The sequence below is a fragment of the Asparagus officinalis genome, chromosome 7, assembly GCF_001876935.1.
Source record: "Asparagus officinalis chromosome 7, Aspof.V1, whole genome shotgun sequence".
Taxonomy (NCBI): domain Eukaryota; kingdom Viridiplantae; phylum Streptophyta; class Magnoliopsida; order Asparagales; family Asparagaceae; genus Asparagus; species Asparagus officinalis.
This window is the reverse complement of record NC_033800.1, coordinates 68957096-68973840: the sequence shown is the minus strand read 5'-3', so window position 1 is coordinate 68973840 and position 16745 is coordinate 68957096. Positions and strand designations below refer to the sequence as shown.

The 16745-nt window shown below is 39.6% G+C and overlaps 1 protein-coding gene across 1 annotated transcript; it reads left to right on the top strand.

Annotated features, from left to right (window-relative positions):
* Positions 6524 to 16492, top strand: LOC109848549 (putative G3BP-like protein). Its single transcript, XM_020418104.1, has 9 exons — positions 6524 to 6666; positions 6753 to 6887; positions 8185 to 8494; positions 9269 to 9630; positions 9721 to 9904; positions 13685 to 13806; positions 13885 to 13950; positions 14362 to 14446; positions 15993 to 16492. Exons 1-9 carry the CDS (start codon positions 6631 to 6633, stop codon positions 16217 to 16219), a joined length of 1527 nt encoding a protein of 508 aa, XP_020273693.1. The 5' UTR covers positions 6524 to 6630; the 3' UTR covers positions 16220 to 16492.

The window sequence follows — 16745 nt, the reverse complement described above, 5'->3', positions numbered from 1 at the left end:
TGGGATGAAGAACCCTTCTGTGGTACGCACAGTAGTTTGGATCCGTAATCCTCTTAGCTCCATCCTGATCTTTAATAGGTGGTAGCTCGATTTTGTCATTAGCGAGGAGGTATTCCAAGATGGCTGGAGCTTCATCATCTTCGAAAGAATATTCCTTTTGAAACCTCGGATCGAGAGTCGCATTCTCAACGATTGCAGATGTCATTGGTTGGCCTCTCTCAGCTTTCTTTCTTTTAAGAAAGTGCTCAGCTTGTTCACCCCGAGATTTTAACTCCTTCCAAGTTGTGGATGGCACAACCCCCAGAGCTTCCAGGACATCTATGGAGAGGTTATTGTGGCATGTTTGCAGGATGAACTCCTCTGTAATAGGATCTCTGCAATTCATCGCCATGTTACGGAAACGCTTGACAAAATTGTCGACTGACTCTCCGTCTTTTTGCTTCTCATCCAAAAGGATTCTGATTGACACTTCGGTGTCATCATCGAAGAAGTTGCTGAGGAACAAACTTTCCATGTCATCCCAGCAATTGATGCTCCCTGGCTTGAGCCGTCGGTACCAATCGAAGGCGGGCCCACGAAGGGTGCCAACGAATGACCGGACCATTAAAGCCTCGTTTCCAGAGATCATGCCCAAATGAGACTTGAAATAAATCAAGTGTTGAATCGGCGAACTCTTCCCTTCAAACGGTGTGAAGTTAATCAGATTGAATTTGGTCGGGTATGGTATTGAATCCCATTCCCTCGGATAAGGACATGGAATACCCGTCTTCTTAACTTCTTGAGCCGTCATCAAAGCATTGATTTTGTTTTCAAGCTCTTGCATTTTCTTGTCCTCGTCTATGTCTTCATTCGAAGGACGTTGAGGAGAATGAGTTAGACCACCCCCTGTGAGAGGTACTATTGAACCACTCCTAATATCGTTATTAAGAGGATCCGTTAAACCACCCCCAGCGTTATTGTCATTGGGAGGTGTATCAGCCATAATGACTTCATCCACCTCTGGATCACTGTCCTCTACAACATTCCGAGTGTGGTGGCTGGATTCAAGTCGCTGATGGATTCAGTTCTTTGACTGGACTCAGGGGGTTGAGGCCGCTGAGCTAGCAATTCTCTCATTTGTTGGATAGCTAACTCCATTTCTGTCTTCACTTCAGCTCTAATTTCTTCACGTTGTTTGGCTAGAGCTTCTTGAAGTATTTGAGCATGATTTGTCCTGTGCTAGACATTGTATCATCAGAAGCGATTGCAGAATAAGTGTCCGAGAATTCATCCTCCGAGGACATTCCTTCTTGCATTCTTTTGTAATCTCTGCGTCTGATGGCTCCTAATTGGAGTCGAGACATCCTTTGAGCAATTCTTGGATTGACTTTTCCTTTCGGGGAAAAGTCGGGATTTGAGTCACTTGAATGCCGCTTAGACTTTCTTTTATCAGCCACGTTGATGGTGACTTCAAGGAATTCATCATCTTGGGCAGCTGATTTTCTCTTGCGGAAATGTCTCGGTCTCGGAGACTTTTCGTGGGATGACTTCTCGTTTGAAACAGTCACATTCTGATAATGTTGTTTTAACGAGTCGCGCACAGGAACAATGAGAGCGAATAATTCTTTTTCGAAATTTATTCACACCCCCAATTTGATAATACGATTCATTGGTATGATTGCCAAAAAATCGTATCGTTTGTTGGCATGACCTCCCAGGTATGACGATGTCTTTTGGTGAATGCGTCTTCTTCTGAGGGTGTAAAACCTTGTTGGCATTCTCAGGGGTTATGCTGGGAGTCGCACATCTAAAACCACGCATTTGCGGGTATGGGGTCTTAACGGGCTCCGAATGCTGATTTTGCATAAGTCCAGACTTTGGAATCCAAACTTGGTGGAGTTTCGGTGGTTCTTTGGTCACCGTTTCCTTCCTCCTTTCTCGTCTTTGTTGTGAGAGAGCACGAGCAAGAGCAGCGTTTGCACGATGTTTTTGTATGCGTTCCTTGAGGGTCAAACGAGTCTTTTTGACAATAGTCCATTCCTCCGTCGTTGTTTTAGCAGAGATACGAGTGATTGGTTGTTGAGACAACTGAACTACTCGATGTCTCCTCGACTCTAGGTCCGCGTGGTAACGAACCCCGTCGGTTTGTTCCAAGGCCTTAGCCCTCGACTCTAGGTCCGCGTGGTAACGAACCCCGTCGGTTTGTTCCAAGGCCTTAGCCAATTGGCGAGCATAGCGTTGGCGTTGTCTCTTACGAGCTCTTTTCGTCAATGCCGGCGGGCTTTGATTCGATGACTCTTTAACTAGATAAGAACCATTGTGAGCAGAGGTGTTGCGAGTGAAATTCTCAGCAACAATAAAGCGAGAGTCTTCATTTTGTGCCTTCTTTGGCATGTAAGTCTTCCTCAATTGTGAGATCCTCTTATACTTGCGAGACAATGAAGATCTTGAAGAGGATGATGAGAGATATTCCTCAAACTTGGTTTGGTCGAATTCGTATTCGACCATGGATTCAACCGGGATCTTGATGATTGGCTGCGACACGACGGTCTCGGCAGCGAGACCGTTGGCTCCCACTGTGGTCGCCAGCTTGTTTGCGTCAAAAGTTGGTTTTGCTGTGAAATTTATTATATCTTCGTTTGATTACAATAAATTCAAAGAAATAGTCTTTTTATAAGACAGATCTCTAGGACTCGCTAGAAGCTTCTTGAGGATGTTTGTGAAGAAGGAAGACTCTCTCTCTTGCTCTAATTCACCAAAACTCAAGGCTCTCTGCTCTAATCTCTCTGGAAAATGCTCAGCCCCTGTCCATGATGACCATAGGGGGGTATTTATAGCCTCCTTAGACGATAACTGAAGAAATAGCTGGTCAATAACTGTCTCTTTAGGCGCGGCAGCTGATGCTGTCGCGGCTAAAGGGCGCGACAGTCGACACTGTCGCGGCCAAAGAGCGCGGCAGTCGACACTGCCGCGGCTAAAGGGGCAGTTACACCCACGTTCATACGTGTTTGAAACAGTTCTCCCACGACCTTTAACCACCTTTTTCGTGGTTTAACTGCTTTTCCACATCAGCACACGTTCTATTTCTGATACTCCGCCACGTGGACTTTAAATAATCATCAGATAACTGTATTATAACTGCTGTAGCATCCTGCTTTAACTGCCGCGACACCATAGGTTGCAGCGGTTAAGCCGCGATACCATAGGTTGCCGCGCCTTAGCCGCGGCACCTTGGTCTGTCGCGCCTTAGCCGCGGCACCATGTCTTGCCGCGCCTTAGCCGCGGCACCATGTCCTGCCGCGCCGCCATGTGTTGTTTGGTGACGTGTATATTGTTCTTCTATGTCATCTTGAGTGGTGTTTGAATGTCTGTAAGCATTTTTCGACGCCTACAGTATGTAATAAACTCTAATAATTTTAAAATACGTTGAGCAACACTTGAGACAAAACTCATCTCTCTAAACTGTAATTTATAATTCTCAAAGAACGGTCCGAAGTTGAATTAAAAAGAGAAAAAGAACCAACAAATTGAGTACAAATCCTCTGTCCTGCTATCATCAACACCACATAATTTCACTAAATTAGTAGAATTAGGGCTGGAGCTCTGAAATTAAAAAGGGTAAAATAACTTTACTTTCAGATTCTATTTAATATGCTAAAGAAAAAAGATCACCAAGAAATTACAAATGCACATTTTATCATTTACAAACAGCTAGTAAACATCCAACAGCCAACAAATGAAATAGTTATATATGTTTGTCTAATACTTCCACTCAAACAATGGTACATCATTACCCCGAAAGTACAAAAGATATTCTAGATCAACAATATCTAACTTCAATCACAACTACTTCCATTCACGACCTTCGCATATGATTTGAGCAGCAAGTCCTGCCCGTAACATCTCAGACTCTCTTTGCAAGAGGCTTCAATATTCATTGCCTCCCTTTCCTCTAGGATCACCTTGATGGAAAAAATATGCATGTATGCCACAATCATATCTGTAAAAATATCACATAACACTTAAACTACAACATATGTAACTGATAATGAGAATATATCACACAGAATATAAAAATATCACATAACAGCAGCATATGTCACACAGAATACCAAAATGTCACATAACATCAACATATGTCACAAAGAATACCAAAATGTCACATAACAGCAACATATGTCACACATAATACCAAAATGTCACATAACAACAACATATATCACACAGAATACCAAAATGTCACATAACAGCAACATATGTCACACATAATACCAAAATATCACATAACAGCAGCATAAGTCACATAGAATACCAAAATGTAACATAACAGGAGAATATATCACCCAAAATGTCACTATGTCACATGAAACCAACACGTGACATAAGCAAGTATCACGTGTATTAATAAATTGGTAAATGTCACTATGTCACATGAAACCAACACGTGACATAAGCAAGTATCACGTGTATTAATAAATTGGTAAATATAAGATGTTTAGAGAAACTTACGAGCCTTTTTTTTGCGTTCGACAATGAACTACTTTATATTCGAATGCTCTGAATGTCGACGCCTGGTCGTATCCATTCACCATCCTATCCAAAAATAGTTGGATGGTCAATATTCATTGCCTCCCTTCCTTCTAGGATCGTTTTGATGAAAAAATATGCATGTATGCCACAATCGTACCTAAATAGAAAAGAGGTAAAATCACATTGTAATGTATAAATATCACATAATAGTAGAAAAGAATCCCTGAATCCTGATACTATTTCCAAAATCTCATACATCTTAATTTTCCACATATTATCTACTACACTACATCTGCCTAAAACTGCTAGGACACTTCAAACCTTGTCCCGTTTTTAGAAAATGATATAGCAAACAAAGGATGATTTTAGAAAGTTTTGAATAATCAAGATAAAACACTGTATTTTAACAAAATATTTTGCATCAATTGAACGTCAAACAACATCTTAGGACAATTCAATAACCATGCTACATGCGCCATAGAACTATAAGTACATAATGCATAGCATATCTTTTCTCCAATATTTACGGAAGAAACGCAGTCCAAGTTCATAATTTTTTTCTGAAGTCCAAACTAATATATGCGGCCAAATTTCTCATATTAATCAACTAAAAGCTAGTTCCTAGAAACTAAAATGATGGCTAAAGTAAATGATTCAGAATTTATCTAGCTTCAGCTACAAGACACTAAATAAGCATTACAACACAACGAGACAGTAACTTTCTAGCAATCTCGTGTAAATGCAATCCAGATCAAGAAACAAATAAAATAAAAGAAGGAATCAAAGCAACCAACCTCAGATCAACCCAGCACCATCATCAGCACAATCTTTTCAACACTCACCCAATTCTTTGAATTCTTCGTGTCTTCATTCTGGACAAGTAACATATTAAGATAAATGCGCTTTTAATTTTTCTCAAAAATAAAAACCCTAAGATTCAAGAAATTGAATTGAAACTACAGAAAACAGTGATCAAATCAATAAACCCTAAAGTTTTACACAGTCAAATTGATACCTGCTCGCCTCTGGCCGGCGAGTGATGCGAAACTTCCAACGAAACCAGAGAGCAAGCCGACGACGAAGCTTCCAAAGATCTCTTGTCCAAGTTCTGACCTAGGGTTTCTAGAGGCTTGACGATGCCTCGAAGGACGAGGCGAGCGAGATTCGAGATGACGCCGTGTGTCTTATTGCCGCTGCCTCCTCCGACAGCGAGAGGCGAGGGGTTGTCGGAGATGATGTAGAGAGGAGGGAATGGGAGGGGGAGGAGGCGGACAGAGCCGAGGAGGGGGTCGAGGAGGAGGGGGAAGGGGGAGGAGGAGAGGATGCAGATGAGGAGGGAGGAGGGGAGGGGAGGAAAGGGATTGGGTTTTAAATTGGGAAGAATGGGTAATTTGGGAATTAATTTCTTAGATAGTGGGTATCTATACTGTTTGGGGGTTGGTTGCACTTATATTTTAATTTAAGGGCTTGAGGGTTAGGGGCTGTTTGGTTCCCTGTTTTTAAGGGAAAGTTTCTCTTGAAAGTCTGCCAAAAGTGTCAAAAATGTCACTTTTTGACAGGCTTTCAGCCAAAATCTTCTTTTTTAGAGGTGATTTGGACTGAAAGCCTGCCAAAAAGTGACACTTTGGCAGGCTTTCAAGAGAAAAAAATTCTAACCAAACAGCCCCTTATGGTTTTGGGGCTGGGGAGGAGGATGCATGACCCAACTTTTTTTAGTTCCTCTAAGCAATTTTCCCTAATAATAATAACATTTTTCACACAAACCCAAAGATCTGGATCTTCAAAAATCGGAGTCCGAACTAGCACCTCGCCATAATTTTCCACCATTGCGGACCCAAAATTCCAAATCCGTGGGCCCTAACTCAAACAATTAACAACCGCACGTTAAAATACAACCCATCAAATCCAACGGTTAACACGTCACCACCTCCAAGCTGCGCACGTTATCAAAATCGGCTCATAACCTCTACACTGCGCTGCGCTCGAGATAAAAGGCGAGGGATATCAGCGGGAGTGAGATTTTTCGATAAAAGTCCAGCTCTCTACTTAAAACCCTAACCCTAAAATTCGAAACCCTTGAAATCGAGCTCCATTTCCGTTGCATGATCGCTTGCGGCGACAATGGCGGCCATGTTCTCGGGTATCAATGTCAACCAGGTAATCGAAGGGAACCTTTTTTGGATCTGGATATTTTTTTATCGATTTAATCTAGATCTAATCCTTTTTTTGTTTCTTGTTCTTAGATTGCTATGGTTTTTGCTAAGCAGTACTATGGGATAATACATGATAATCCACAAGTTGGGTATCAGTTCTATACTGATGCGAGTACGATGATTCGAGTCGATGGAAGCAAAGAGAAATTCGTTGCTTCGATAATGGTATTTTTTAAAGATTTCTCTGAATTACTTATAGTAAAATGTTTATTTGGGAGAAACTTAGGTTAGAATCATGTATAATGACTGTAGAAATGAAATGTGGGTTGCTTGTATATTCTATATGTATCATATTTGGGTCCAATTAGTTCCAAAATGACTAAATTGAGAATTAATTACGGGCTTAAAGAGTTCTATGATTCAAGCTGATGGGAGTAGAGACAAGTCTGTTGCTCTGATAATGGTTTTTTTTAAATAATTTTTTTAGATTTTCTAATACCAGAAATTTTGGCTGGAGGAAACTGGGGTGACAATCCTGTGTAGTGACTATAGAACTGAAATGTGTGTTTCTTGTATATGATCTATGTATGTAAGTTTGTTAACAATGTGAAACCCTGTTTACTCTTGCTTTGGGGTAGTTGATGTTAGGGTCTATTTTAGACCCACACTCACTAAATGGGAATCAATTGTTGGTTTATAAGAGATTTTAGTTCCCTCACACTGATAGTTAGCTCTCACAGACTCACAGTATCTTTGTCACTTTAAGTTGCATCTCTCTCTCTCTCTCTTTCTCAGAAAGACATACTACATGATATTCGTTTCTTTTTCAAATCATGATTCTAGTAATTAACCATAAACACCAGTAATTGGGAAGCTCCAACCATAGCAGTTTCTGGGAAGTATCAAGAATGTGATGATAATTTGCTAGAAATATCGAGGAATGGATTTTTTTTTAATTTTTCACATACAAAGTTTACGTGTAGAAGATGTGTAACATTGAAAATGAGGGCTACTCTCTTGAAAGGATAGACACAACAGCCTTTATTGTTAAAACTTAAGGTCCATTGTTTTTTGTGCTCATTTCTACTAAAGAGGAAATATAAGGAATCTACCAAAAAAATCTCATGTATAACCTGACTTTTTATCCATTTGGATGCTTACTGTAGCATTATCTTAACTGATATGATAGTTTACAACATACAAACTTTTGTAGCTTTAATAATAAACATATAATATATATGAACTTTTGTTTCTATTAAAGAGGACATATAAGGAATCCACCAAAATATCTCGTGTATAAGCTGTTTGAGTGCTGCAAAAGCTGTTTGAGTGCTGCAACGTACCAACTTTTGTAGCTTTAACAATAAATGTATAATTTATATAAACTCATGGACTATCAGTCCTTTAAATTTTTTTCCCTCTCTGATTCCTGCAAAAATATGTTCCTCAGGAATGTTTACTTCATCAACTTTGTTCATTAAGCAGCAGCTCTTCCCCTTGCTGATGATTTCTTTTTTTGCAGAATATTCACAATCTTCTTTTGGATCTGAACTTTGAGACAATTGAGATCAAGAATGTAAATGGTCTAAGCTCTTGGTCTGGAGGTGTTCTCGTTATGGTTTCTGGTTTCGTGCAAATGAAGGATTGTGGTGGCAGGAGGAAATTTTCACAGACCTTTTTCCTTGCTCCACAAGAAAAAGGATACTTTGTGCTCAATGACATTTTTCACCTGCTTGATGAGGAAACAACAGTGCATCCCCCTGCTACTATGATGGGACATAACAATTATGATAATAGCTGTAATGTGGCCAATCATCATATGCAAAATCCTGGTATGATTCTATGATTGATTCAATTTGTTAGATATATTTTGTATGGCTAGGACATTTCTCTCACTTTTGAATGATCAATGGTTTGCATGTTTGAAGATAGATAGTTAATGCTATACTCTTTGAAACATGTAGCTTCCTACTTGTTGGCATGTAGCTATCTCTCAAATTGTTCGATAATGTGCCCATACATTTTTTCTTCCTTGGAGCAGTGTTTTGGAACATATTCTATATTATTGATCCATTATTTTCTATTTAATTTCGTTAATGTTACCATTCATGTATCGGGATATTTGAGAGTTTTAAATAGCAGAAAGTGTTTGGTAACATCTGCATTTTACAGTTATCCGTTTATCTGTGCCATTTCACTTGTTGTCTTTTTCTGGCTGACAAATTAACTAGATCCTGTTGAGATGAAACATTGACATGCTATAGTTGGTCCCATCAGGATTTTCTCCCTCAACATAGTGATTCTATATTTAATGTTTTCAACTTTGTAGCTTTCTTTTTCTTTCTGTTTATACAACCACAATTAGAAGGGAAACTCCTAGGTTTTATATGTTTTACAGCAGCAAAGGTAGTGGAAATGATTGATGTCAATAAAAGGCTGAATGTGATGAGTTACCAACAACATCATAAGAATGACTTGCTAGGTTGGAAACTCCTAGTTATACACTTTCCTCAGACCTTCGACTTCTAAAGCAGGTCATGGGATATAGTTATTCTTGTGTGTCTATGTACATTATTGATATACTAAATTAGTGATGCTTTTTACAGGTTTTGGATACACGGGCGGAGAAGGAATCCAGACTAGAGACTATGTTTCTCCTGTCAATGTTGTTGAAGAAGAGTTGCAGGCTAGGGAGTATGTGGCTCCGCTTCATGCAGAGGAGACCAACACAGTTGATAAATATAGCATACCAGAACCTCAGTATGTTATGCCTGAACCTCATTACAGCTTATCTGAACATCAATACAACATAGCTGAACCTCAGCAAATTTCTGAAGCTGGGAAACTAGATGAAATTCCTGCAGAAGAGCCTATTGCTTCTTTTCCAAACACAGCTACTCTGGTGCGAGACCCACCTGCACCTGCAGAACCTCTAGGAGAAAGGCCAAAGCAAAGCTATGCTTCCATCGTATGAGTTTATCCTTTACCTTACGTGAAATGTGTTATTTGGCTCCTTTTCTTGCATCTTTGTTATATATTTATGAGGCTGCGTTCACAGTTACGGCATGCAAAAGGACAAGCTAGCAACTCCATGCCTCGTGCTGCTCCAGTGAGCAAAATCAACCCCGTGGTATCAGACACACAAGTGGCAACTTCCCAGCAGTCTTATCCTGCAATTCCTGTGCAGCCTGAAAATTCCAGCTGGGAAGCAGTGGAGGAAGTCACGACAGTAGAGGATGAAGGTTAGTTCTTCCTCTCCATTTTCACAATTTTCTGTGAAAAACCGCCTATAGTGACTAGTGAGGGCACTTTCATGCTTATCTATTTAAGTTTTTTTTCAAAGGTGAAAATAATTAGTTGTAAATGTCATGGATTTGGACCTTTTCTGTACTCAGCCATGCTTTTTAAATCATCTAATTTGTATCATGAATTTAGAATGCTGATGTTCTCGTATGCTTTATGTACGTATGTTTGGTTCAATTTGTGGACCTCTCGTTCATGGAACGAATCGAGAGGGGATTTTGGTTTTGGTCCTAACTGTTTAAAGGTTTGACCAAGATGGGAATTTGATACGATCCTAACTGTTTAAAGGTTTGATCGTTCAATTTGTGGACCTCTCGTTCATGGAACGAATCGAGAGGGGATTTTGGCTTTGGTCCTAACTGTTTAAAGGTTTGACCAAGATGGGAATTTGAGACGATCCTAACTGTTTAAAGGTTTGATCGTTCAATTTGTGGACCTCTCGTTCATGGAAGGAATCGAGAGGGGATTTTAGCTTTGGTCCTAACTGTTTAAAGGTTTGACCAAAATAGGATTTGAGACGATCCTAACTGATTAAAGGTTTGATCGTCCAATTTGTGGACCTCTCGTTCATGGAATGAATCGAGAGGGGATTTTGGCTTTGGTCCTAACTGTTCCTCTTTTTCTTTCTTTTTTTGCATGTAAGTGTTTGTGTACGTGAGGATTTGGGAGGTTGGAGGGTGAGGGGTTGGATTTGAGTGCTATGAAACCTTATGGAATTTGTTGATGCTATCACCTTTATGCTGTTTCTTGGTATCTGGTTTGGACTTTGGAGCTAATAACTATTCTATTCATATTCAAACTCGATAAGCTTTGAGGGTCTCCATTACCCTAGGGAAACCACTGAGCACTTTGTGTACCCAAACCTGATTCACTTTATTTTTATTTTTATTCTTGTCAGGTTTCAACACTTATCAAGCAAGGTTAATATGTCTACAAGTAAGAGTTGTATAAAGAAACAAAATAAATCTATTCTTTGCATACGTAATAGAAGCTTTATAATAACTATCAGGTAATGGCGTGGTTAATATTTATGCAAGCCAGAGACTCATAGTATACAACAACAAGCAAACCTGTTATTTACATAAATAATGGAATTTTCACCCACAAGGCAGTACTAACATTTAGAGCCATTCCTTCTAAAGTCATCTGATGAAATATTAAACGGGAACAAATATCAAAATAAGAAGGATAATAATATCTCTATTTTTATAAAGATTTAATTGAGGTATGCCCCTGTACTATTGAGGTACAGTCACTTATACCCCGTAAACTGTTCTACTAGCACTTATCATGAACTTCAAGCAATATGACCGCCAATTTGCTTTGAGATGTCACATGGGAATTGCATGACCAACTATCTTTTGTCCCGAGTTCAACTAAAAAGACTAAACTGACCAAATCGAGGGCCAACATGTAACATCTTCTGAGGCTAAGTGGGTTGTAGCGGTGTTATCAAAGGCTTACGTCTCATTGTGCCTCGTGCACCCTCGGATGAGAGGCAGTGGCGATGCCTCCTGCATCTGATGTGGCAGCGTCTGTTTGGAGAGAAAGTTGATTGATTCATTGCTGTGTTCATTACAATTTCAAACGTTACAATGAAAACAAAAATTAGTCTTTTTATAAGACCTTTACACAATAAAAACAAAAAAAGTACAACTCTTGTCAAACAGCGCAATGGGTGTTTATCGCCTGCTGCTTGCGTGAGATGTTAGCCTGTGACGAGGATGTTGATATCCGTGGATCACCAAACGATCAGATCAGATCCGGAGCTTCGTCGATTTGCGAAGGAATCAAGAAACCGAAGCAATTATCTCGGCAACAGCGAGATAATCACTCTTCTCAAGATCACCGCAACGAGGCGATCTCAAGGAAAAGAATCGGCCTTCAGATCTATCGAACTCTCCTTTATGCCGAAGAATTCGCTGAAGTCTCCTCCTCCGAAATTCGTGGTTCTTCAGTTCTCAATTCAACAGGGCTTCGCCAACGCTCGAGAGTTCCAGATCTGAAAAAATAAAGGCCCTGGGGCTTTATTTATAGGCTTCGAGACCCCTGTTTTCGGATAAGAACGGATGGTTCCCTCTTATCCTCAGTTGTAACCACTTAACCATGTTCTTGGATGATATTCTATGAGTTAAAACAAATTCAGACGGTTAACGATTGAAAAACAGCTTTAAACTGTCAAAATTTAGTTTTTCGGGTCTACGGACACCTGTGGGTGTCTCGGCCAAGCTTGGGCCGAGACACCTCTTGGTGCCTCGACCAAGACTTGGCTGGGACACTCATGGGTGTTTCGGCCAAGCCTTGGTCGAGGCACTCATGGGTGTCTCGGTCAAGCCTTGGCCGAGACACCATTTGGTGTCTTGGCCAACTTTGGCCTGAACTTCGATTCGCGCGTTCTGTCCGTTTCCGCCGTATCTTCATCGTCCGAACTCGGAATTGCGTGGTTCAAGATGCGTTGGAAAGCTAACGAGGAGATCTACAAGCTCCCATGATTGAATTATATGTGGAATAAATGGGATACGAGGGGCGCTTCGCCTTTCGTAAGCGACGCGAGGCTCCCGATCAGTTCGTGTTTCCATTATTCCGAAGTTTCGTTACTTCGTATGGTCCGTTGACTCACTTCGTGCGTTTGTCGTCGTCACATGAGCTTCTGTGACTCGAATAGCGACGTTCATCGTCTTCTCTCTGTCTCGAGTCACGTGCGGGGAACTATAGATAATTTTTGGCGCCTACAGCGTTCTTGCACTTCGCATAGGATGCATGCAAAATATAGCCTGGTATATTTTTGTCATTTAACATTCCAATTGAGTACCTGATACTCCATATCCCAAAAAGAAAATTAAACTCTTTAGGTCAGTTTACTAGCTTGATTGAGGACTCTTAACTCATTCCTGTTTACTAATTGATTTTTCTTCGACATTAGTCTTGATTTGACTTTTGATTTGGAAAATTATGACCTTAAACACTATGTTTGGGTGTGTTGACAGTATCAATTTATAAACATGTTCTTTCATGCTTGATTATTTATCTTGAAAAATTATGTGTGTCGTGTGTGTCTCGCTCAGCTTGGGCGCGTGCATTGCATTGCGCCTTGCACATGTACACATAAAGGGACTTTGCGCCCCACATTGCACATTGCGCATTGATAACACTAGTTGTGAGTGCTAATGAAATAGTTAAGGGGATATAAGTGGTGATACCATGATTGCCATCATACTATGGGAATGTATCTGCAATTAACCTTTTGTAAATAACATTCTGGATAATATATAAACCGCTCTAATTTTCATCTTAAAGAGATTGTCATTGTTTGAGCTTAATTTCACTCTATGTACTATGATATCGCAGAATCTTAAGAGATTACAGTATATCTTAGAATCTCAATAGGTGAACGTCCCTTCACCACTTAGTGTAGGGTTATTGGGTTAGTTGATTTATATACAAGTATATCGACATCCAAGACCTATAAACTTTCTGTTGGATTTTTAAATTCCTCCCCATCCAATATCGTTTGCAGATTTGAAATACCACTCAAGCCTATTTAAGTCGAAATTTGAGTCAGGCGACTCGGGTTAGTAGGATACAGCCACCATTGCAACCCGAGGGAAGTCTTAAATGATTTGCTCTACAGAGTCACCTGATTTATTTTGTTTCCCTCTTTTGTTCTTTGGCTTTCACTTTTGCAAATATTTTTTGGTTAATATCGTTTCTTATTTTAGGTGAAGTCAAATCTGTTTATGTGGGAAACTTGTCATCTTCTGTTTCTGCCTCTGATCTTGAGAATGAGTTCAAAAACTTTGGAAGAATTAGGGAAAATGGGGTTACTGTCAGGAGTCGCAAGGTGTGTTTTTCTTGGCTTCTTGGATCTCTTCTGTCCTCTAAGTTGTGAGGGACTTGACTCTTAATTTTAAATGTGTAGGATTCCGGTGGTTTCTATGCTTTTGTTGAATTTGAGGATGCTGCCAGCGTTCAGACTGCACTCCAGGTTTGTTACATTTGGACTCACTACTCATACTGATGGTACCAGATCTTATTTCAGATCTTATTTCTTCTGTGTGCTTTGTGGCTGAATACACACGGAGAATCTAGTACTTCCAGATTGTGAAGAATTGATAATTTTATCTCATTCCATAACTGTATAATTAAGTTTTTTATTAAAAAGTTGGCGTGTTGCTTAGAATAATTCCACTTGATGACACCAGAGTTGATTGTTTTCTGGTGGCTTTGCTAATTTTTTTGATAATGTATTCTGTATAGACAGATATATATTTGTTTGTTTATGTTTATATCTTCATGATTTTATCTGGTATCCATTACTGTAATCAACTGGAAATCAACGTAAGGTTATATGGTTTAACATCCTCATGATTTGTGTGATCTTATTGTATTTATACAGGCATCCCCAATATTGGTGAATGGACGACAAATATATGTCGAAGAAAGGAGACCTAATAGCGGCATATCTCGCATGGGAGGAGGAAGTGGGTATCTCTTATTTAAACCTATAATTGTATTTTTTTCATTTTGTGCATGTGAGGCAGGTTGTCGTGTCTTTGTGCATGAAAACCAAACTTCTTCCTAATCGTATCATTGTTTTCTGATATGAATTTTTTACTACAGGAGTGATGGAAGATCAGTTTTGTGCTAACAAATGTCTGTGCTATCAATAACTAATGAACGTCTAACATTCTGCTTCTTTGCTTTCAGTTTCACTTTTCTTTTAAGTACTCAATATGAAAGGAATAACTGTTCTGTGTCGAAAAGATTGAGAGGCGTGAACGGCGCAAACGTTGACCTGGAGTTACTTGACTAGTTTTAGATTCTGAGAGTCCATGTGGGAGTGTGAAAAGGGGTTTAAGTTTTAGGTCGAGAGTACATAATCATGCCCTTCAGTACACTTATGGGCTCTTTTTCCAGATTATGGGTTATACCCTACACTGATCCTCATTATTGTCATTGAATTGACCTTAGTAGTAGAGCAACAAAATGTATATTTACTACTAAAGTAACTCCTTTTCCTTATAGATTCTTGTGCACAACTCTACTCAAGAGAACTGGTTTCATCACTTATAGTTTGATGTACTTGAAATTATAAGGAAGAGCTATCAATTGTTGCTAATGGAGCTTTTTATGTTGACAAAATTTATGGGGAGAGTGCACAAGGGATAGCCTAGTTTGGCATTATGAACTGCATCTATTGTATTCTGAGGTTTGGGAAATGGGGACCAAGGCATGGGATCCATTCAGACCTTCTCTTTGTTCACGTACAGAATGTAAACTGAGACCTGAATGTATTCATTAGCATTTATCTATTCCTTGCAAACTCTTATCTATTATCTTCTTTAGTTATGGGGATGGATTATTTCTAATGACTGTGGGGAAAGGGAGCTTTAGATTTGGTCCAGCCCTTTTGTGCACTTTCTGTATGTAAAATTTGACGGTCAAGTTGCAGTTTTATAGCATTTAAAATTATTATCATTGTTACTTGTAAGGTCATTCTTCTTCTTGTAACTGCTTGAATATTCTCTATATAGTAATGGCAACGAGTATAATCTTACTTGACCAGTTATGTTTTTGTGCGTGTCTCTTGCATTTAGTATAATATCAACAAAGTCTTTATCCCAAAATTTTAAGGTCATTACTAAGAATCCTATTCTTCCCTTCACTTATTTAACAGCAATCTCTCCATCAAGTTATCTATTATTATATCCTTCAATTTGGCTTAGGCCTACCTCTAGTCCTCCTGGTCTTGTCAACTATAACCTTATCAATTCTCCTAACTCGTGCATGGAGGTCTAGTCACTCGAATGTCTCTCTTTTCATCCCCAATGGCAGCAAAACTCTAGCCACCGTACAAATGCTCTTATTTTTTATCTTATCTCTTAGTATATTATATCCACAACTCCATCGTACCATTCTCATTTATGCTACTATGGTTTTTCTCGCATTTTGTTTCTTAACTTGCCCAACATTGTACCAACTATCATAATTTATTACCTTGTATTTAACATTTTGCATCCTCTACAGGAAGAGGGAGAGGACGAGGCGGATATCAACAATCAGACGTGCCCAGGGGTCGTTTCGGTGGCCGAGGTTACTTCAGGAGCAGCGGAAGTGACTTCCACGACCGGGAGTATAACGGCGGTCGTTCAAGAGGAAATGGATTTCCCCAGAGGGTCCCACGCCAGGAGAGGGGCATTCTCGGAAACCATGCGATGAGGAATGGGCAGTACCCGTCAGAATCAGCGGACTAGTTATCCGTCATTTTCATTGGACGTTTCAGTTGCCCCTGCAAAAGATACTAGTATCAGATTATCGACATATAATTTTGGCCAGTGTTTTGTTTTTTAGTACATTAGGTTGGGGGCAATTTCAAGATTTTCCAAAAGGAATACAGCTGGTTGAATTAGTATGAGTTTTGACATGGTGCTATGTCTTTTGACAGTCTCTGGATGCAATGAAGAGCATTTGGAGAGCGCTTTCTCTTGGTTTTTACTAAAAAAGTCTTTATCCTTTGTGTTGCGCCATAGCCTAATATCTGTTTTATGTGGGTTACATTGTTTTTAAGTTGTTTTCTTTTATCCGAATCGATGTGATGTGGGTTGTGGCACGAGAAGTCTGGGTTCTGCTCAGTGAATTGAAGGGATAGGTTGTTGATGAAGGACTTCGGGTTATTTTTTGGACCAGATGCTCAACCCTTGAGGATTTTGAGTCTAGGCTGAAAGTAATAAGCTCTGGTATAGTTCGCTTACTTTTGTATAATATCGAATGTACTTTATA